At 51.9% G+C, this 21,189-nt stretch overlaps 4 protein-coding genes and 1 pseudogene across 5 annotated transcripts, besides 1 other annotated feature; 4 read left to right on the top strand and 1 right to left on the bottom strand.

Moving 5' to 3' along the window:
- Positions 1 to 47: 47 nt before the first annotated feature.
- NCS54_01483400 (Chromo domain-containing protein) lies at positions 48 to 958 on the bottom strand (the record flags this gene model as incomplete). Its single annotated transcript, XM_053159960.1, has 6 exons — positions 48 to 128; positions 187 to 541; positions 601 to 680; positions 737 to 779; positions 829 to 895; positions 946 to 958. The coding sequence occupies 6 exons, from the start codon at positions 956 to 958 to the stop codon at positions 48 to 50; spliced, it is 639 nt and encodes a 212-aa protein (XP_053015935.1).
- A 390-nt stretch (positions 959 to 1,348) lies between these two features.
- Positions 1,349 to 6,482, top strand: NCS54_01483500 (annotated as a pseudogene). Its single transcript has 3 exons — positions 1,349 to 1,799; positions 1,851 to 2,347; positions 2,712 to 6,482.
- Positions 1,349 to 6,482: a sequence feature.
- Positions 6,483 to 9,790: 3,308 nt separating this feature from the next.
- On the top strand, positions 9,791 to 10,594 carry NCS54_01483600 (Hypothetical protein; the record flags this gene model as incomplete). The annotated part of the gene is made up of 4 exons (XM_053159961.1): positions 9,791 to 9,906; positions 9,957 to 10,210; positions 10,265 to 10,299; positions 10,355 to 10,594. The coding sequence occupies 4 exons, from the start codon at positions 9,791 to 9,793 to the stop codon at positions 10,592 to 10,594; spliced, it is 645 nt and encodes a 214-aa protein (XP_053015936.1).
- Positions 10,595 to 12,945: 2,351 nt separating this feature from the next.
- On the top strand, positions 12,946 to 13,619 carry NCS54_01483700 (Hypothetical protein; the record flags this gene model as incomplete). The annotated part of the gene is made up of 2 exons (XM_053159962.1): positions 12,946 to 12,965; positions 13,022 to 13,619. 2 exons carry the CDS (start codon positions 12,946 to 12,948, stop codon positions 13,617 to 13,619), a joined length of 618 nt encoding a protein of 205 aa, XP_053015937.1.
- A 2,998-nt stretch (positions 13,620 to 16,617) lies between these two features.
- Positions 16,618 to 17,526, top strand: NCS54_01483800 (C2H2-type domain-containing protein; the record flags this gene model as incomplete). The annotated part of the gene is made up of 2 exons (XM_053159963.1): positions 16,618 to 16,883; positions 16,941 to 17,526. 2 exons carry the CDS (start codon positions 16,618 to 16,620, stop codon positions 17,524 to 17,526), a joined length of 852 nt encoding a protein of 283 aa, XP_053015938.1.
- Between the last annotated feature and the right edge of the window lie 3,663 nt (positions 17,527 to 21,189).

Below are 21,189 nucleotides of genomic sequence, written 5' to 3' on the forward strand. Positions count from 1 at the left end.
TCCTCCCGTGTTGATGAAGCAAGCAACGTGATTATCGTGTAACACCTCTAGAAGGCCCTCGTGCCGTCTCTCATGGCATTTTTCTCTTTCCCAATAATCTTGACGTGGTCCTCATAAAACTGGAGCATCTGGGTCCTGTCAGCACGGAAACCAACAAGCTAATGATGTGACAAAGGGATGGGCAACCTTCTGCGGACACTTCTTGTAGATGATCTCCGTGTCATGCTTGGTCTTCTGGCCGTTCTTCCAAATATGATAAACGATCAGCTTTCCATTGTCGTCTTCCTCACAAGCGTCTATCCTCTCAATCTCATCCTCCCACAACCCCGAGGGGGGACTCCATTTCTTCGTTGTCGCAAGCAACGTATCATCGGTAACATGCGCCTTGTTTTGTCGCAATCGCTTGGGCCTTATGCCGAAAGTGCCATTTGTCGTTCGTATACGCCTTTTGGTCTTGGCCGCTATGGCTGATTCCTCGAAGATCTTGTGCCTCCCACCTATCGTGTCAAAATACTCATTGAGAATCTCGTCACCCGATACCCTTAAAGAAACGCGCTAGTAAGAAAATTGAAGGATAAAGCGGAGATGCCTAGTACGTACTTGAGATTCTCCTCGGGTTCCCAAGTTAAGTCTTTCTTACTCTCAAAGCCCTTCCACTTAACCTGAAACACGAGATTGCCCTAAAAAGATGTCAGTCATGGACGCAGCTACCGTAAGCTTTACGAAACACGGTCACATTTTTGTCAATCCTATGGTTCTTAATCGTCTCTACAATAAAACTGAGATTCGTGAGTATCATATGGAGGTCGTGGCAGACAAACAGCTTACAGGCCATCCTCAAGTTCGCCATCAACTTCCTCTTCATCACTCTCGCCCGTGGTAACGCCTTTGGGAGCTTCGACTCTGTCATGGTTAACAACCAACAGTGGGCTATCTAAGGTGGACCTTCGGCTCCCATGAGTGAGACCCGTGAATTTGCCCTCATTCGAAGGTTTATCGTCGCTAGGCGCTGCAGGATATTAGCTCTCGCCTTGTCCGTCATGCGGCAGGAGCTGGCGTTGCGTTGGCAGGATTGGGTTTGGCAACAAGAGCGACGCCTCAAAAGGACAGATGATTCACGCAAGGCGGCAGCCACAAGTATGACGGAGCACCTTTCCAGATCTGGGCAAGGCGGGTCGTAGTGTGACACAGGGCCGAGGGTGAATCACAAGCTCTCGCTCCGCTGACTAACTGACACGTGACGCGTGGGGCAGCAACTTACGGCTGCCCGGGTGGCGAGATCAACGCTCCGACCCTAGACGAAGCAAATTCGAATAAATCGATATTTCTTGAAAAATGTGACTAAAAGACGCTCCGATATGGACGTGTCGGCTTCATGACTCGCAACAACCTTGCAGAGCACCTGTCCTGGCTGTTGAACGACCAAGGCCGCTACAGGCCTGCAATACCACCGTTTCTGAGGGGCAGTGATGCCTCCCAAACTGGCTTGTCCCAGACACAACATTCAGACTCTCAAGAACGACGACGCTTTCAATCTGAATCGTCCAATCGACTTGACGACGAATCACATTTAAACGACGCCGTGTCGACTACACCTTATCGGCCGGGTGGGCTTGGCGCGAGGTTTCTGGATACGGACCAGGTGATAGTGGAGGACGACAGCATGGCCCGCCTCAAGTCGAGTTCGAAATCCAGGAAGCCCAATCTTGTTTCAAGGCCCCAGCAGCTTCTCAGCCCCTCTTGCATCACCCCTAATCGCTTGACCCGACAAGATGCTTCTGCCAGGCGCACTAACCTCAGTAAGTACCTGGGTGCCGTAGAGACAATTCAAGCTAATTGGGTGTTTCCAGGTACATGGAGCCCGGAGCCTAGCAAGACACAAAGCCCACCACCGGAGAAGGCCCCGGCTCCGGCCCCGGTCCGAACCCTTCGTACGAGCAGCCCCGATTTCCCCGACCTCAGCGCCGATGGTCTGGAGTACTTGGACCTAACCAACGATGCCTTTGACTCCCCCGACTCGCTATCGTTCAGCAGCGATGCGAAACTTTGGCGCGAAGATTACACATCTCAACCAAATCTAGCGGCCTCGAGCGGTAGAGAGAGAAAGAGCGGTGAAATCAGCGAGGAAGAATTCAGCGACCTTGGCGATTTCCCAGATATCTACGAACTTCTTGGTACCTATCCTCCCACCCCGAGCCCTGGGAGTCTATCCGGAACACGTCGAAGAGACGGATCTCGCAGCAATCGAACACGCCGAACCCGCGATGGCTTTAAAAACCATCTGTCAACCGAGATTTCACCCATCAGCGAGGAGGACGAAGATGGCATACTATCGCCTTCAAGATATGTACACAGTCCGCTTGCTCGTGAGCAATCCCCTCGGAAAGCGTTACCTGTCATCGACACTCAACCTCACTCGAAGGGAGCGACAAGTCCTTTGAAGGAGTCCGCCGTTCGTTCTGAAGCTTCCAATCCAGCCCATCAGACCAGTTCGCTTCCTCCTCGAATGGAGGATGGCAGGGATGAGCCGTTCAGTCCTGACTCCGACGAAGAATCTTTGACGCCCCCTTCCCGCAATAGCTCAATCGCTATCTTAAAAGTCTCTGCGAACAAGCCAGCACAAATTTGTACTTATGCAGCGCCGGCAGCTGTGCCTGCAGTCCAGCTAGACTTTGCTTCGCTCTCCCAACGCCATACTACTCCTGGAATAGCCCCCCCCCAGAGTACGCGCCATCGCGTCAAACAGCCCGCAGACCACCAAGGTTCCCCCTGAAGATTTGTTCAATGAAGCTCCTAGTAAAACCCCTCCCGAATCAAGTCAAGCATTGGCTCTTCTGAATCAGTTGAGTTCTCAACCATCGACCTTGACTAAATGGAGTGAGTTCATGCACAAGCTCATTCAGCCAAACGATAAGAATTTCATAAGAGCGATTAACGAGCGCTGGCCGAAGGAAAAGCGAAGTGAGGTTAAGTCAGAAAAAGAGCGATTATTACGACAACAGAAGGCCTTCAAACAACTCGCTGCCCCAACGGATGAGTACAGGGCGCTTTATAGGAAGCGCGAAGAGCTTGCCCAAGTCATTGCTCAAGCCTACGCCCAAGGCCTTGACACGGATGAGGACGAAGTTCGACTTGATGACCTCACCGATGAAATCCAGGCGGTGGAGCAGGCCCTTCTCAAAACAATCGATGACACTGGGCTAGATGTAGCTGGCTTCCTTGGGACTTTCCAGGAACCAACGTATGGCCACCCTCCTGCATCAGTCATTGTGATGGGCACTCAACTAATGTTTCAAAGCAGTGCCAACATGTCTATGGTGTCGAATGTTGCCACACTAGCAAGCGAGATGGGTACGCGAGTGGCTCATGAGACTCAGCTTCCCAAAACTTCTCAGAACCAGCTGTACCCGGCAGCATCGAGGATTGAGGCCTCGCAAGGGATGAGTGTTCTCGCCCAGGAGGACAATGCTGTTTCAGCTCCTCCTTTCTCAAAAGACACCGCGAAACCCTCGAATGCACCTTACCAGCCAAGACCGGCAACGAGACCATCAGTGGTGGATCCCATGCCTGTGGGTGCAGAATTTGATGTCGATGACGACGGCTTCTCTGATCTGGATGAACTTCAGCTCCAGCCAGTGCTCAAAGCTGCAAGGAACTTGGCACCAGGCAGTCGAAATCCGCCTCAAGCGACACATCGTCGCCCTGACGATGAATTCAGTGACTTCAGCGACGATGAGGAAATGCTTGCTTTTGCACAGGATTATGAAACCCGTCAATCCCACGCTTCCGTCTCGCAGGACTTTGTAAAGGTCTTCTCGGAGACATCTGGAAACGCTGGAGCTGTTGCAAAGCCTCGAGCCTCGTCAAAGGAGCCATTGCCCTCAGTAGCGCCAGAGTCAATCCCTGGCAAACTGATGAAGCACCCGTGGTCACCTGAAGTTCAAAGGATGCTTAAAAACCGGTTCAGAATGAAAGCATTCCGCCATAATCAGCTTCAGGCTATTAATGCCACACTGGGGGGTAAAGACGCCTTCGTTCTTATGCCAACGGGTGGCGGCAAGTCTTTGTGCTATCAGCTACCCGCTGTTATCAAGACTGGCAAGACTCAGGGTGTTACCATTGTGGTGTCGCCTTTGCTCAGTTTGATGCAAGATCAAGTCGACCACATGAAATCTCTGGGCATTCAGGCTGTTGCATTCAATGGCGAGTGCTCTGCCGAATATAAGAGACAGGTCATGACTGCTTTCGAGGAGAGAAACCCGGAGGACTACATTGAGCTCCTGTATGTTACCCCCGAGATGGTGAGCAAGAACATTACCTTCAACAATGGGATGCGAACCTTGCATGACAAAGGTAAACTTGCACGCATCGTCATTGATGAGGCTCACTGCGTCAGTCAATGGGGCCATGATTTCCGGCCAGACTATAAGACTCTGGGCCAAGTCCGCCAGAGATATTCTGGAGTGCCGGTCATGGCTCTCACAGCCACCGCGACGCAGAACGTCATCGTCGACATCAGGCACAATCTCGGAATGGACAACTGTCAAACGTTCTCACAGAGCTTCAATCGTCCAAATCTATACTACGAGGTTCGCGGAAAGACAACTAATGCCAAGTGTATGGACGAGATCGCGTCGCTGATCAAGTCCAAATATGCGGATCAGAGTGGGATTGTCTACACGGTCTCACGAAAGAACGCAGAAAAGGTTGCGGAGAGTCTCTCGGACCAAGGTATTACCGCCAGGTATTACCACGCAGGTGTCGATCCCCAGGAGAAGGTCGAGGTACAAACTGCCTGGCAACAGAGCCAGGTCAAGATTGTCGTTGCAACAATTGCGTTTGGCATGGGCATTGACAAGCCAGACGTGAGGTTTGTCATACACCACGGGCTTCCAAAAAGCTTGGAAGGATACTATCAGGAGACCGGTCGCGCAGGCAGAGACGGAGATCCCTCTGACTGCATTCTCTTCTATGGCAAGCAGGATATAAGGATCCTGAAGAAGCTGATCGCTGATGGTGATGGCAGCAAGGAGCAAAAGGAGCGGCAGATGTCTATGCTCAACCGCGTCACAGCATTTTGTGACAACAAGTCTGATTGCCGACGGGCTGAAATTCTTCGCTACTTTGGCGAGGACTTCAGTGCAGCGCAGTGTGGCAAGACTTGCGACAATTGCAAAGCTGGTTTGATCTTTGAGCAACAAGACTTTTCTGAGTACGCCATTGCTGCCATCCGAGTTGTTCAGGCGCAGAGGCGGATTACAGCGGTGCAATGCGCCGACATCCTCATCGGGAGGAAGTACCCCCCCTACGAGGCACGTCGCTCAGACGACTGGTATGGAATGGCAAAGAGCCTTAAGAAGCATGAGCTTGTTCGAGTACTTGACAAACTGTTAGCCGAGAAGGCATTTCATGAGAACAACCAAGTCGGAAATCATGGTATGGCAATCCAGTACCTGAAACTCGGATCGACATACCACCTGTTTCTCTCAGGGCAGCGGAAGCTCATGTTATCGATTCAAGTACCGGAAAAGCCTTCCAAGCCCCAGTCGAAGCAAGCCACCAAGAAGCCGAAGGATCAAGGTGTGACCGCCATGTCGTCACCATACGTGTCTTTACCCGTTGGGCGACGGAGAAAGAAATCACGTACTGTGGAAAGCGACGATGAGAATGGAGCCATGACCCTGAACGGCCATGAGAATGATGGGTTCATTGTAGATGATAACGAGGAAGAGGCCTTTGAAGAGCTGCCTAACCACCAACCACTGAAGCCGCTCTCGCGGTCGCCTGGGCTTCCAATATCCATAAGTACCGAGCTGGAGGACTTGAACGAAATACACCGGGATATTGTCGACGGTTTCGTCCAGGAAGCAAAGGTAGCAGAGGAGAAAATCCGAAAGCAGAAAGGGCTCAGAGAGCCGCTGTTTACTGAGAAGGAGTTCCAAGTCATGGCCATACGGTGGACAACTTCTCTTAACAAGATGTCTAAGATTCCAGGCATCCAACCTGACAAAGTCATGGATCATGGACCAGAGATCCTACGTATCTTGCGGAGATACTACAACGGGTACCGTGAGGTCATGGATCCCAAGTGCTCTGGGGGTAATGACCAGGAGATTGTGGATTTGATAAGTTCAGACGTCGAGATGGGTGAGGATGCCTACGAGGACGAGGATGGGGAGGATTCTCCCTACTTCAATACCAACAGGCACGCCGATATTCAGGCCTGGCACGGCAAACTTAAGAACCTTGGCAGCCAGCCAACTCAAAGTCCGCCGAGGACATTCGATAAGAGCGGTGGAGGTGACAAACGATGTTTGGAGAACAAGAAACGGGCCAGCAAGAATTGGACGGGTGGAGTGACGAAGCGGAAGAGTACCGGCTCCGGCCGCAAGGCTAGCAGCTCTTCTACGGCGGTCCAGGCGATCAGCAGCGCGATAAAGAAGATGCAGCGAAACAGTGGCATCAAGGCGATGCCATTGTAGGGCAAGGACCCAAGCTTTTGCTCTAGCACGCAGGCTTGGCCAAAGGTACTTTTGGGGGCCTTTAATGGGGCAATAGCCCGTGGAAGCTGCGGCAGCTCGCAGGAGGAGTCATTGACTAGGAAAAGGGGCCCTTAATTGGGAAAATAGAGGTACTTTCCAATTCACTCAATTTACTTTCAGGATCTTGCGACTCGGTCGCCGGCAGGCACCACGGGCACTTGGCGGGGCTGGGATGGCTGACACTGTGCTGTGCCATTAGGAGCCCAAGAGCACTTTTACTGTGGATGTGTAGGACTGCATGGCAAATTTAAGGGCTGGACCGGGGAAGACGGATCCTTCAGAGTCTTGCAGGTTTGATCTAATCCAGGGTAGTCCCGATTTTCAGGGCTGTGGTTGCTGTACTTTAAACATACCTTGCTTTGAAAGGCGCCCACCAACACTGTAGGTAGTTTCCATCATTCGGGTAGGGCATCGGAGTCAATGGCGTGGCATTCCAGAATGCTTGAAAGGACCGGAGATTATAAGGCTGAGCGATGGCACCAGCAAGTTGGCTGCATGTGTTAGGGTAACATTCAATGTCCTTGGCATCGTGGAGTCAGCAATCAAACCCGCATCAATTCAAGCTTTGTAGCCCCCGTGCAATTCGACTACTCCTATCCTAGCGTGGTAATTCAGCTTGGATGCATCTCCCACTTCGCTAACGCCATAGTTCGATTCTTATCCGGACAGCTATAACTGTTGAGGGGTGGAGGGCGAATAAAGCCGAAGTAGCAAGTCGGAAACCGGGCACATTAAAAACGGTGGACGTGGGCGACGTAGTAAAAAGAATGAAACACCTCTACCATTGAGCCATGCCCATTGTAAATCTTCTTTGTTATTTGATGCGGCCCACTTAGCTTGCATCTACATCGAGTAATATTACGCAAGTCCTCCGAGACCATATGAACATGGGGTCCGAGCCACATTTGTGTAACGCTCGAGCCATCGACGAAATACCCTAGTCTAATGCGACCCTTATCACATGTTGAGATATTATACAGTCGCCTTGTGTTTGTCAACCGCTCCAAGAATGCTAGTCACCCACGGAGCCTGGGTTGTGGACGACGTAGTAAAGAAGGTAAAGATCCTGGAAAATGGGATAGAGATAACCTCTCAATAGTGCAGATGTGGTAGGTGAGTATAGAAGGGATAAAAAATAAAAAATAAAAAAAAAAATAGGAAAACATCCGTTCCCCTAATCCCCAAACAATATCACTGCACCAGGTCTGAGATAACGCGTCCGCTCCCGAGGTTCTCTGTAATGACACCATATCACCTTGCAATTATAGCCCCGGTTTAGCCCATTTTCATCCTTGCTGTGGTCGCACCCGGCGCTACTACCGCCGACATTAGGCTCGCTGCGACTTCTCGTCGAATGCCTGCACATATCAGCTGGACTCATGGACGAGGTAGTTCTGGATGAGGGTGCAATTGCATTCCGAGTGCTGTAGAAGTTGCATCTTAAGCTCATATATCTCGAATGACAGGTCGGCCACGCAGGTGGATAGATCGCGTTGAATACGCTCCAGGTCCTGCTCCCTGGACTCAAGTCTAAGCTGTTCTTCCCTCTGCTTGGCACGGAGCTTATTGGATGCGATTCGATTCCGTTCCTGGATTCTTTTAACGCGACTGTTGCCCCGTTGGGCTGGATGAACGCCGTTGCCGCTGACATGTCTCGTACGATGTACAGTTGAATGTCTTGTCGTCTTCTTTGCTTGTGCATTGATGTCTCTGTCGCCTAAGGGAGTTCGGCTAGTGGGTTTGCGAGACGCAAGATTGTCAGGGTAGCAATCTTGCTTTGGATTTGGATTTGGATTCCTTAATGTCGAGGATGAGTCCCAATCGCTTTGGACGGGAGACGCTTCCTCGGAAACCCTGTGCTCAGAAACCGAGATTATGGGCGTATGCTCTATAACATGATTGAGGTCGTTCCACGGATTCGTATAATCGGCCACATGGCTGATATCATGCCAACGGCCTGTCAAGCCGGTGTTAGAGCAGCGCTGCCCTCAAATCAAACAAATCAAATCCGGGGTCATATTTGGGATATTTGATAGCCCTCGACGCTGGATTTGTTGTTTGAAATATTTAATCAAATATTTCAAATACTTCAAATCTCAGCATCCGCGCTCTCCATACCGCTATTTCCAATCTCCCACTGGAGCTCATCTCTCCCACCTGCTATCGGGCCCAGCTTCACCGCACCATGCCTGACCCAGTTCTTAAGGCATTGCAACTTCTCCAGTATTTCCGTCGTCATTGAAAGCCTCTGCGACGTCAACGTCAACTTGGCCAGGCTGAACGACCTCGCAATCAGTCGCCATCGCCGGTATCGCAAGTATATCAAGAGCCAACTGGCTGACCATGGGAAACTGCCCCTGGCGAGCCATCCACCACTCAATTGGATCCTCGGTTTCCTGTGGCTCCAACCGCAGATACCGCTCGAGCTCGCTACCCATCGCCGTAGTCTTCGCTGTCCTGCTTTTGACCCATTGCTTGAACACACTGCCTTTAGATGTTTTCCGTGGTACGCTTGGGGGTGCCGCAGTCTCCACAATTGCCTTTTACTGCTCATCCACCGGCCTGTTGCAACGGTACCAGCGGTCGAGGTAGTCAGAGAGTCCGATTTTGACGTCCCTCACCCACACAAGCTGCTCCTCCGAGGCCCAATTCACCTCCAGGTAGCTCATGCCGAGCGACGGATGGAGGATAATGGATGCGGCGAACAACGGCGACTCTCCAAGCTTGGTGTAGGGTGGTCAGGTAAAGCCACCTGCATCGTCAGCTCCAATTGACTCGCCAAATTTCGCGGTGGCCGGAGAAGGGCAAAGGCAGAGGGTAGGGAAGGGAGCATGATGTTATTAGATTCCATCAGGTTAGGCGTCGATTATGAAGGAATGGCACGCGTCGGGGAGAAGTAACTAGACTAGCACCGACGCGGTTTAATATTATGGGGGCAACGGACGGGAAGGGTAAGAGGCTACTTTCTCCTTGACTAATTTATGTGTTGTCATTAAGCGTACCTCACTAATAGATATCGCGAAAAATAGCTCTAATTAGTCGGGTCCACCCTCTGGCATCTATTAGGTTCCGGGTAAGTAGCAAAGGCACGCTCACTAGCCTAGCAGGTTATACTCTTAACCTTACACCCTATATCAAATATATCAAATGTCATTTCAAATCCGGTGTTTTCCATTTGTTTGATTTGATATAAGATTCTGGCATATTTGATTGATTTGTTTGGCTGTTTGTTTGATTGCATTTGATTTATGGGCAGCGCTGGATATGATTGCAGCAACTTTGCCGATGAGCACCCTGACATTGAGGTTACTGGTACTGATCTGTCTCCTATTGGGGAAGAATGGGTGCCTCCCAACCTTCAGTTGTAAAAACATTTGCCTAGTTTGCATAGAACCTGGAGCTAATTTGACTTAGCGAGATCGACGACTGCAGTCAGCATTGGAACTTTGACAATTCATGTTTCGGCTTTATTCATATGCGCAACTTGACTGGCGGCATCAAGGACTGGCCTCACGTCTTTGGTGAGGCCTTCCGTTGCACCAGTCCAGGCGGGCTTGTCGAGAGCCACGAAGAGTCCTTCATCCTCAAAAGCGACAACGAGAGTATCGAGCCTAGGGGCGCTCTGGAAGAGATGGGAAATATCTTCAAAGAGGCGGGACATAAGACAGGTTGATCGTTCACTATCGTGGATGAAGGCGCACAGAGGAAGCTTATGGAAGAAGCCGGGTTTGTTGATGTCGAGGAGGTGGTTATGAGAGTAAGTCTAGGCCGAACCAAAATTGAGCGCGAGCTGATCCAACGTGGCGATGTAGATGCCTATTAGCAAGATGCATAAAGACCCGGACCTCCAGAAGGTCGGCCGGATTGCGTACGAGGCATTACTTCACGATTTGGAGGGTCGTCTGCTCTATGTCACCACACAAGTCTTGGAATGGTCGAAAGACGATACCTACTTTTTTGCGATCAAAGTGCGGAAGCAGTTGAAGCAGATGGATGTGTACGTTGACCATAGGATTGTTGTCGGCCGGAAACCTTGGAGCGGTTCTGATTGAGATGTTTGAGTCGATGTCCTCCCTACCTGTAGAAACACCATGATGTGTGGGTCCCTGGGCCATAGACACTAAGACATTAAAGCTAATTATTACTCTTCGCTGTACATAGTTGGCCATTGGACCTCGAGACGATATCCTCAACATACTTGTTTATCAGTACCTGTCCCTGAGCAACGATGAAATGGCGTCGTGTTCGCTGATGTGACTCTTCGTCTTGATTGTCGACAGAAGGCGGGGGCCATCCGGGACCGCCTGGATGTGTGTCTGTCGATCTCGCTTGACACACGCGGTGTCTGGTCTTAGTGGACACACCCACCCTAACGTTGGTCAGACATGGACCCGCTACAGCGCGATGTGGATACTGCGTTGACCACGCCAGGGGAAACGCCAATCGTGGGCTTGCACGGGTGAACAGACCAGGAGCCCGGTCAGACTAATGCAGATTCGGTTTGCTTTCATTTTATGCTTGCCTCTGGGGAGCCGGGGGTCATCCCGAGGAGCTGAACAACCATCCTGATGGGTGTCATTATACTTGCTTTTCGTATGCGACACCTCTGCCATGCATCGGCCTGAATGGGGATGCCGGACTGGGTGACTTTCTTGGAGAGTATCGTAATGGCCCAAGCCCTCCCTCCGCACGCAACATGGCGTCCTGATGCCAAAAACAGTCGGCACAAATAGGAACCACCTCCCCCTCTTCGCACGTTCACAATAGCATTCAGCCTCTTATGCACGACGACTCTTCCTCTTTCCTGACAGAATCGCCATGGCCAAGACCACTCGCCCTCGAGGAAGCCTCGATGCGTCTCGCCGCAGAGCCATCAAGCAACGTCACAATCGACCTCCGCGCCAGACAGGAAGGAAAAAGAACAAGCCGAACTCTCTACACTCTGCCCCTCGCAGCCATCCCCGGCCTCGATGGCCAACACGCCCGAGACGAGTAGTAACAACAAATTCGTTACTATTTCCAACGACGCCATACCGCCCATCACTTCCTCCCCCGTCAATCAACTCGGCAATCAATGCCGCTGTTGCTCGAGATGTTGGGCCTCCACCAGGACGTTCTCAAACCTCCCATCGACCCTCGAGTCGATATCAATAACCTTCGGCGGTTAGGTGTAAGGAGATATACTTTGCAGCTCGTCGTCACTGCTGACAGTGCCCTGGGCTTGTCTCCGGCATCTACACTCGCGCTTGAACGGCGAGTAGAGCTCATCCAGGATCGCTGCGGCCTTAGGGAGTGCCCGAAACATGAGCGACCGAACCTCACAACGAGAGAAGCTCTTATTGGGCTACAGCGATACGACAATCTCAGGACTGATTGCATGCCTCCCCCAACTGCCGTCTTGGAACCAAGATTCGACCGATGGCCTTACATTAGTCTGTTCGTTCTTGAAAGTCTTCTTGCTCTGCTGTTTCTCAAAATAAAACGTCGCAACTCTCCGACTGATGTACACTGCCAAAAGCCAGTCACTGCTCATGGCAGTCTGCCCTTCATCGGCCACGTTTTGTCAGTGATTGCTCAGCCAGAGTCGTTTCTACGGCAACTTTTGTAAGTGCTCAGTACAGGCAGAAAGCAAGCAGCCGCTAAGCCCCCTAGATTTATGCTGCGCCATGCCCCCATTCAAGTCCTGTTCCCGGGTAGTCGATTCTACTTGGCGTCCCCAGGCGGTCAGGTCGCCTGGCTGCTCAGAGGTGGCCGTGAAGTCGTCCCGACACCAAGTCTTCTTTCCGCCTTGCGAAATTTCTTTGGCCTGCACGACGCGGACCTCAGAGTATTTGAACATAGTAACATATCTCTATCCGAGGCTCGATTGGGCTTCTCGACATCCCATCCGGATCCGAGCCGCCGAATCATGGAACACCAGAGGAGGGACTTCGTGTTACATCTCCAAGGCCCAGGGCTCAATACCATTCTCAACCGGTTTATCGGAAACCTCAAGCAAGAGATGCTCCAACGAACTGCAATCAACGACGACTGGACTGTGATTGCTGACTTGTACACCTTTGTGGTGACCAAAGTCTTCCGCAGTGAAGTCGAGGCGTTGTACGGGAAGCATATATTCACCACATATCCACGTCTCAATGAAGACTTTTGGAATTTTTACGATCCCTTTCCAATCTTCTCTCCTGGGCTGCCTAGATGGCTCTAAATGTCATCCTATCGGGCCCGTGATAGAATCCTGAAAAGCTTGCGGCAATGGAGGGTCTCTTGCCAAAGAACACGGAGGTTAGACGATCCCATCCTGCAAAGCGCCGAGTACGACCCAGTTTGGGGATCTAAATACGTCCGGAGAATGCCCGGTCGATTCTTAGATCTGGGTTTCACAGAGGACGGTGTGGACACCGCAATGCTCGGATTTCTTTTCGTGTCAGTTGTACCACAACCTTGAGCCTGACTCGCCCAAGCTAACAACCATCCAACAGAACGTTTGCCGACACCATACCTGCCGTCGCTTGGATGATACTCCATCTCCTACTGGATGATGGCATCGCCGAGCGTGTACGAGGAGAGCTTTCCAAAACTGGCCTCGATGGATCGGGTTTCATCAGTATGGATGATCTAGAGTATCAGCCTCTTTTGAATTCTATCTATCGTGAGACTCTCCGCCTGCGCGTTGCCGGTTCAGTTGGCCGGAAGTCCACGGTCAAGATGTACGCCCCCGGTGGCTGGGAGATTGGGGCGAACATACCCATCATGTTTCCTGCCTGGCTTAGTGGGCTGGACGACTCGTTCTGGAACACAGGCGGATCCTTGCCTGGCGGTGGCTCACAATATCCTGTGGACACGTTTTGGCCGGAGCGGTTCCTGCAATACCCAAATGAGCCTCTAAGCGGCCCCACGAGAAAGGAACACCCGAACCACCAGATGCCGGCTGGGAGGGTACCTCCAAGGTCTGCGAGTGATGACCGCGGAGCAAAGCTTGTCACGAAGGGAATCCAAGGCCACTGGTTCCCCTTTGGGGGGTTGCGAGCAGGTGCCCAGGAGAGGCACTTGCAAAACAAACGATCCTCACTTCCGTAGTCTTCGTGCTCCACAACTTTGCTATCCAGCTCTGCGCGCCGGATGAGGGGGGGGAAAGTCGGGTCTAACCACAGGGTTCTTCCGTTTGGGTCTCAGGCCTTTGACCGGCGTGTTCCTATCCGCATCAGACGTCGGTTTCTGCTCTAATGACACCCAACGATACCCTTGGCAATATGCATAGAATTGCTCTTGAAACCCCCAATACATCTGCTTTAGGCAAATGCATAAGCCAAAACACCAACTGAGTTTGAACTGAAGCATCATGCCCAATAGAAGGGGAGTCCGTGATGAAGGCGGTCGTTGAAATAAGGCCCCGCAAAACTTTCGGCAAGCGGAGCCGCAGACAGTGAGGCAGCGAGCCCATTCGTTACCGACTACATGGAAATGCAACCCCACGCAACCAATGCAACGTGATAAGCTGAGTTTGTCAAGGGGGGTGTGAACAAGAACCCTTGCAGAGGGACTTTGAGACACATTTAGAGCCCTGTCCTCCGTCCACGCCAAACTAAAGTCGGGAGTAAGACCGTGTGGGGAACCAAAATCTGTTACAGACGGGTAGCCCTGCGCTCCGGATGACGCGAGTGCCGATACTTGGCGAACAATCTTCACATGTCGGGTTGTTTTTGATTGCCGACATTCCGTTCCTCTAAGCCTCGGATTCTCTCCCTACTCTGGCCATTTTCTGACAGGTCACCGTCGCCACCCTCGTATCAAAGCCAACCACTTAGTTGATAGATCACCTGATATCGTGCAGCATGCTGCCTAACTAGGTCCCACCTTGCCCCTTTGTAACCCCACCCCGTATGCAATCTCCGGGGCTGCCATTAATACTTGAAGAAAGGGTTTATGGGGCCCCAATTGCTTTTGATCATGTGTGCATCCATCAATTATGTGAGAACATATGTGCACCATGCTAGAGACATAAGCCTGAGCCCCTGGGAAATAATTCCGAGCCTTCCGAATGACAATCTCACCCGGCTTCATTCCATGAAGAAGCACCATCAGCCAAAACTGACTTTTCCTGCGGTCACCTATTGCTGACCCTTGCACTTTCGCTCACTCCACCCCCCCCGCTGCTCTTGCACGGCGCAGTGTCCAATCAGATAGGCGGGCGATGAGGTTCGAATAACCTCAGACCCCACGTAACCCATTGTCTGACCTTCCCTGTTCGGCAGAGCGGAAGCTACGCCCGGAAGAGCCAAGGAAATTTGGGTGGAAAGAGAGTATCCGCAGGATTTACTGGTTGCAGTCGGCCCTTGTCCGAGACAACTTGGAAGTAAAATTGGCGACGGATAAAGAAACAATTCCTGAGTGGAGATGGCGGTGCACGCTTGAGCTTGGAGGCTTGGTGAGACGGTGACGTGGCGCAAGATAAAGTCAGTAACCTCTTCTAGTGAGAAACTCAATTAACCGGAATATATTACTGTCTACCTTAGCGGGCTATAGCTCATATTAAGCCACTGCTTGCTGGACCTTCTATATGTCCCTATTTTAAGCCTTGCCGTTTGGCAATACCACTTTTGAACGCAGTTTAAGGCCCTGATCAGGCTCGGGGAAGTGAGAGATCCCTATCTTCGTGTTTTCGCGATACCTGACACTTCATGTGGTTCAAAAGCCCCGGGGTGAGCCAACAGGCCCCTCTCCGGGTCTTTCCCTTACTGTACCCTCCCTTACCCCATCGGCCGATTGTCGAGCACTTCCTGCAGTCGCACATCCATGTCCAAGACCAACTGACGTTCGTTTTGGCGTATTTTCCAAGCTCGGAGATCTCTTTATTACACATCAACTTAATCATCTATCCTGGTCTTATCCGACCCCCCTTGCCTCGTGCAGGGATCCATCTTGACACCACGCATCTAATACCCATCAATGCTTTCCAAGCCCCTGTCATGGGGCCTTATGAGATGACTTTTTTTGGAGTGTGAAAGCCCTCGGGCAGACTCTGATGCGGAAATATAAGTAATTAACCGTCTTCTGCTTCCTTATTCTTGGTTACCTTCCACGATCCCAATCGCCCATTCTCGTGCACGAATTTCTTGTCCTATAGTAGGGGTTCAATACTGGGATATTCGTGTTCTTCGCTCCTTGCATCGGTATGGACTGTTTCTGGACATTATCTTTAACATGAATTCTATCGTGTCATAGAGCTAACACCTCCTCCCAGTCACCTAGCATATCCTCGAAATCTTTCAATCGACTGGGGCCATAGACCTGATTTCCCAAGATTGGCCAGTGAATCTTAGGATCCGCCAACCTCCAGTCGTCCGGCTGTGACTGGGGGAGAATATCATCATGGAACCACAACTGCCCTCCCACGAGCATTCGAACAGCCACCGCTGTGACCAATGCGGGAAAGACAACCCGTCCCTATCGAAGTTGACGTCAGTCAGATGACCATCGTACTACATCCCAGAGACTGGCTCGCTAAACGCCCTTAGAATACATATGCTCAGGCATACCCTACCGTACAATTGTACTATTGAGGGATGCTCGCGGGGGAAAGGCTTTCCCACTCATGCGGACCTCATCAGGCACAAGAGGGGCGTCCATAAGGATTTCTCAGATGGAGGTTGCCTGTACAAGTGCCATCTTGATGGCTGTGCGATGGAGCACAAGGTCTGGTCTAGAGCCGATAACTTCCGCCAGCACCTGCTTCGCATTCATGGAAAAAAGTATGATGCTGATGATGATCTCAGTATGTATCACTATCGGTATGTTGAAGCCTACTGGCCCATCTCCCCAACTCGTGCTCATAGGTTCTAGTAAACCTCCCTTATGGGATCTTGACCGTCTTTCCGCCCCCTCTACCCGTTGGCAAACAGCAAACCCGATCCAACAGAAACTCCCTAGAGCCGGCAATGATTCTTCTGGATCTGAACTGCGAGGCAGGACCGAATCAATGCCCGTGGAGGAAGCTCCACAGGATAACCAATTACATATGGAGGCGTCTGGTTCCCAGGGCCCGGGTAATCAGGAATCTTATCGATCTGATGTCAGAATGGCTGATGCAGATGACACCCCTGATGAGATACCAACTCCTCCAGTACAAGCCATGAAGGACTCAGTCGGTCCAAGCCTGAAGTCTACGAAACAGATCGTCGATGAGACCCCCAAATATTGCATCAAAGGCAACCTGAAAGATTACTCTGCCAGATCCAAGAATGATGCGTCAAAACAGGATGTGGCGTTTAGGACAAGCCAAGAAAAAAAGGGGTATGAATGCACAGTTTGCCGAAAGACATTCTACAGAAAATCCATTCTCAAGTAGGCACTGCCCAGCCCTGACAAGTCCTCCTTTGCTCCACTAACATGCAATCTTAGGAAACATCTGAAGAGACACGCAAGGCCATACGGTTGCACGTTCCTCAAATGTAAAATCGATTTTGGCAGCAAACACGACTGGAAGAGACACGAAAGCGGCCAGCATTGCCAGGCTAAGAAGGACTGCAATCGCGATGGTAGGTTCTGGTGCGGCTTTTGCACCAAGATGATCGAGATCAGTGACATCAGCAAGCTGGGGACTGCATGGGCCAAACGATGTGACCACATCGATGATCACTTCTGTGGTCGCGGACAGTCTCTGAAGCATATCAGCGAGTGGAAGCATGAGGATCCAAGTGGCACGAAAGCCTCCAGCAGACCTCACGAAACCGAGTCGGATTCACTACTCAGATCTGGAAAGTTGGTACAAAAATCCCGCCATGGACCTAAGGCGAATGCTAAGCTAGAGCGGAGCAATAATGCCCAGTCCAAGCCTGAGAACATTAAGAGCTACGGGGGTGTTGATTATACTCGCCGGGGAAATGAGTACCTCAGCGGCATGTTGATGTCACAGGGGAATACTATTACCATCAACGGCGAGGACTTTGTGGAGTACCGAGTGATCGCGAAGATAGACTTCGCCTAAGTTATCACAATACACCATTTTTGAGTCGGCATTATACGCGCCTTCGTGGTGGCCTCGGTGCATACCGGTAGGCTATGGCATTCTCCTCCTCGTCAAGTTCCGTCTTCGCTAGCAAATCGTCGAATGTTTTCGGCAGGCTGTCGCCGGGCAGCTTGATAGTCTTCCTGCTGGTCGATTCGAGGTGCACATTTAGGAGCAACTCACTCGCGCGCATGGGAGGGGACGGCGTGTGGATCGGCTCCAAACGATCGCCTTCAGCGAGTGTATAGCTGTGGAGAACAACCCGGCCACATAGGGGACGGTTTGGTTCGCCGAACGTATCCTAGACGTATCTCACCCACCGCTCAAGCCAATTCCGTTTCAGGCCCTTCGGAAAGTCCTGTACGTCGACGCCGCGCGCCGCGTGTCGCGCAAGGCCCCCGAGCGGGTTGTCATGCTCGCAGAGGCAATGGACACCGGAAGCGTCTCCGAGCTGGGCGACGCGAGTGTCCTTCGTTCGTGTTGGACCGGCAGTGGAGATGAGGATTCTTCCTGACGTGGACGACGATGAGCTGGATTGTGCGTGTGAGTACCATAAATGCCCAGGTTGCGATGGTCTTCCCACTGGGCATCGTATCGGTGAGGTAGTGGTCGCGCAGGTCGGAGTGATCCCGTCCCCTGGTCACCACGTGGAACAGGTACACAAGCTGAGGTAGTCTGAGGGGGAGGCGTGTACCCAGAAGGCGCTTCCATGTCTTTGGCGTGATGGAGCTCGGATCGAGGCAGAACATCCGCGCGAATGCTGGGCGCTCTCGATAGGGAGGGAGTTGAGGCGGCGCAGATGCCTAATCACACCGTGCTCTGGGTCGACATACTCGGCAGTCTCGCTGACGTTCTGGCTGGGGACTGCTGACGAGGCATATTCGTCAACACCACCACCACTGTCCTCCAGTGGGTCATCAGAGATGTGTATGACCTCTGGGCTGCCAGTCGGGCCGTCGGCGTCAGACGGGTGGTCGGTCAGGGCCTGATCGGCTTCATTGACGTGTATATCAACAGGCTGCTCAGGCTGGAACCCGTTATCAATGTGCTGTGCTGACACTTGCTCATGCGTCTCGAGATTAGGCACCGCTGGTTCGCTATCCACAAGCGATGTCGGGTCAGGAATGACGGGAGGGTTGACATCTGGCCCTTCGGGGGCAAGTTGGACGGTGAGGCATGGGAGCGTGAAGGTGCGCGAATCGGGGGGAGCATGGCCCAGTTTGTGCGCAAGACCCCTGCTCCTGGGAGGGATAAACGCCATTCCTGTTAATGAGCATGTTGTGTTGATTGAGGAACACTAGTGCTAACCACCGGAAACTTATTGACAAGAAGACATCCACATTCTCGCCACAAATGAATTGGAATAGCCATTGATCCGTCAAAACAACGGATCCCAATAGTTGGGCCCTTCCTGACACGAGTGACCAGTACCCCAAGTTCCAATTCTGGGTTGAGAACAGCAAACATGACCGATACCTCCAGCTCCCAACCCACCCCAAAGGCGAAGAAACCCAGCAAGGCGCTACGGGGCCAGCCTCTTCACACATGCGACCGATGCGGTAAGGTAAGCGTTCATCATTGATGCTGTTACAGTAGGCTCGACCTTTGACCTCTCAAGATCTACACACGAGCAGAACCTCAGGTTTGGCAATCCCTGCTCTTCGCCGTGCCATTCGGACATGTCTGATCAACAGACACTAGACGACACGAACGCGCCCACGGGGAGCCGGAGTTTCCATGCAGTCCGTGCGAAAAGAAATTCTTTCGCAAAGACCGACGTAGGCACCATTACCAAAAGTATTTCCTCGGGGGCACTGCGTCCCACGTGGTAACCAGGAGCTGACGCTGAAAGGAGACATGCCGAAGAGGCTCAGAATTCCGCTTGAGTAGTTCCAGAGATGTGCACCATCGTAGGGTCTAGCGGTGGGATACGTGCTTGTTGATGCAGACTAGACGGCCGAGGACTGTGACCATGTTGCAGAATTCGGTAACTATGTCATTGCAAGAGGGGAGCGGGAAGAGGAATGGGGCCGACGAAGCAGGGAGATGAGGTCGTGTTGGATGCGCCTTTACTTAAGGGCGACGGGACCCGTTTCATGTAAGCACGGTAACTTTCTTTGTTCCATTTTTATTTTTTATTTTTTATTTATTGTCTATTTGCTTGAGTAGAAGACTCGAAAGCTCTCCCCAAGGTCTTGGATGGGAAGGTTGAGGCCACTTCCGCGGATGCTGTCCCCGATAATGCCGGGGCCCAACTTAGAGAATGGATCATGGACGCACGCCCTGATCCAGTCGTCTCCGCTGGTCTTCAGCGTCTATCAAGTCAGCGAGTATATTAAGAAAGGTACCACCCATCCAGAAGAATCCTCTTGAATTGCCTGGTACATGGATGCGCTGAGATCGTTACCATCATCAACAAACTATTCCTTGACCGACGCAACCACGTCTTCCACAACTTCTCTCCGGCAAGAGCGGTATTTGTATATCTTAAGGGAGCCTTATTAACCAGGCAGATCCAGATATTCCAGGGCGTGAGTGTCGACCAACTGAACGCCTGTCTGTCTCGGGCCACTTCATCTCGGGCCTTCGTATGGACTACAAGGGTCTTGTGCTAGTCTATATTGCACACGGATCCCTTGAGCTCGTTTGATCGGCAGGGTTTTTCGGGTTTGTTCTCACTGGGAGGTCGGCTGAGATCATAAGTTCACGAGAAGCCATCGGCACTCCGTCCGGAGGAAAACATACGAGGGTGGACCGTCGCGGCCAGGGGAGGCGCTTGACCCGTCAATGAGGATGCTATGTTTTGTGCAGTCTCCTCCGGCGCACTGATTCCCCCCCGTACAAGGACACTCCTCGTACCTAGCTCACTTACACATCGAGTCCCCCTCCCCGGGTGCATATATGAACCTAAAGCTTCCCCCGGCTTTCCTTTTCTCTTCATCGCCCTTCTTCCCTCATCTCCACTGGCACTGGCTTCCACCATTGGTTTCCTCATCCTCTTCAAAACAGCAGTTGAGTCTCCTATGGCTTCTACGGATCGTTCATGGCGTCTTCGTGGAAATGCGAAGAACATTCCCAAAGCTCTACAAACGGAAGTGTCTAACTTGCTCGAGAAGCCTTTGCTTGCAGCGCAACATGCAGACTCCGAGAACCAGAACCCCTCTTATAACCGAGAGGAGCAAAATACCTTTATCGAAGCAGGAACCTTTGCGCGACGCTACCTACGACAGATCCAGCTAGCTCGATTCAAAGCCAGGATTGAAGCGGTCTCAAAGGCCCAGGAAGCCGGCCAAAACGAGGAGGATGGCGCGCCAGAAATAAACCTTGACAAGTTCAAGGTGCCTCTGGAGTCTGTGGCTGTGCTATCGCCAAAAGCTGCTACGGGGTGTCTTCGCCAAGGAAGGAGTGCTCCCAGCGTCCAAGAGCTAAGAGAAGCCTTGATAGAGCTCGAAAGCTTGGTCAGGAAGGAAATAGAGGGTGTATCAATCGCCAACAAGGATGAGAAAGAGCAGGCTGGCGCTACTTCTAACGACTTCGGTGTGGCATCAGTTGTAGGCGATGCCGCCCCTCATACTACGGTCGAGGTGCAGCAGCAACAGAGACATGAAAATCTCGACAGCCAGAACAATCAGGACGAGAAAA

Source organism: Fusarium falciforme, chromosome 13 (genome assembly GCF_026873545.1).
Source record: "Fusarium falciforme chromosome 13, complete sequence".
Lineage (NCBI taxonomy): Eukaryota > Fungi > Ascomycota > Sordariomycetes > Hypocreales > Nectriaceae > Fusarium > Fusarium falciforme.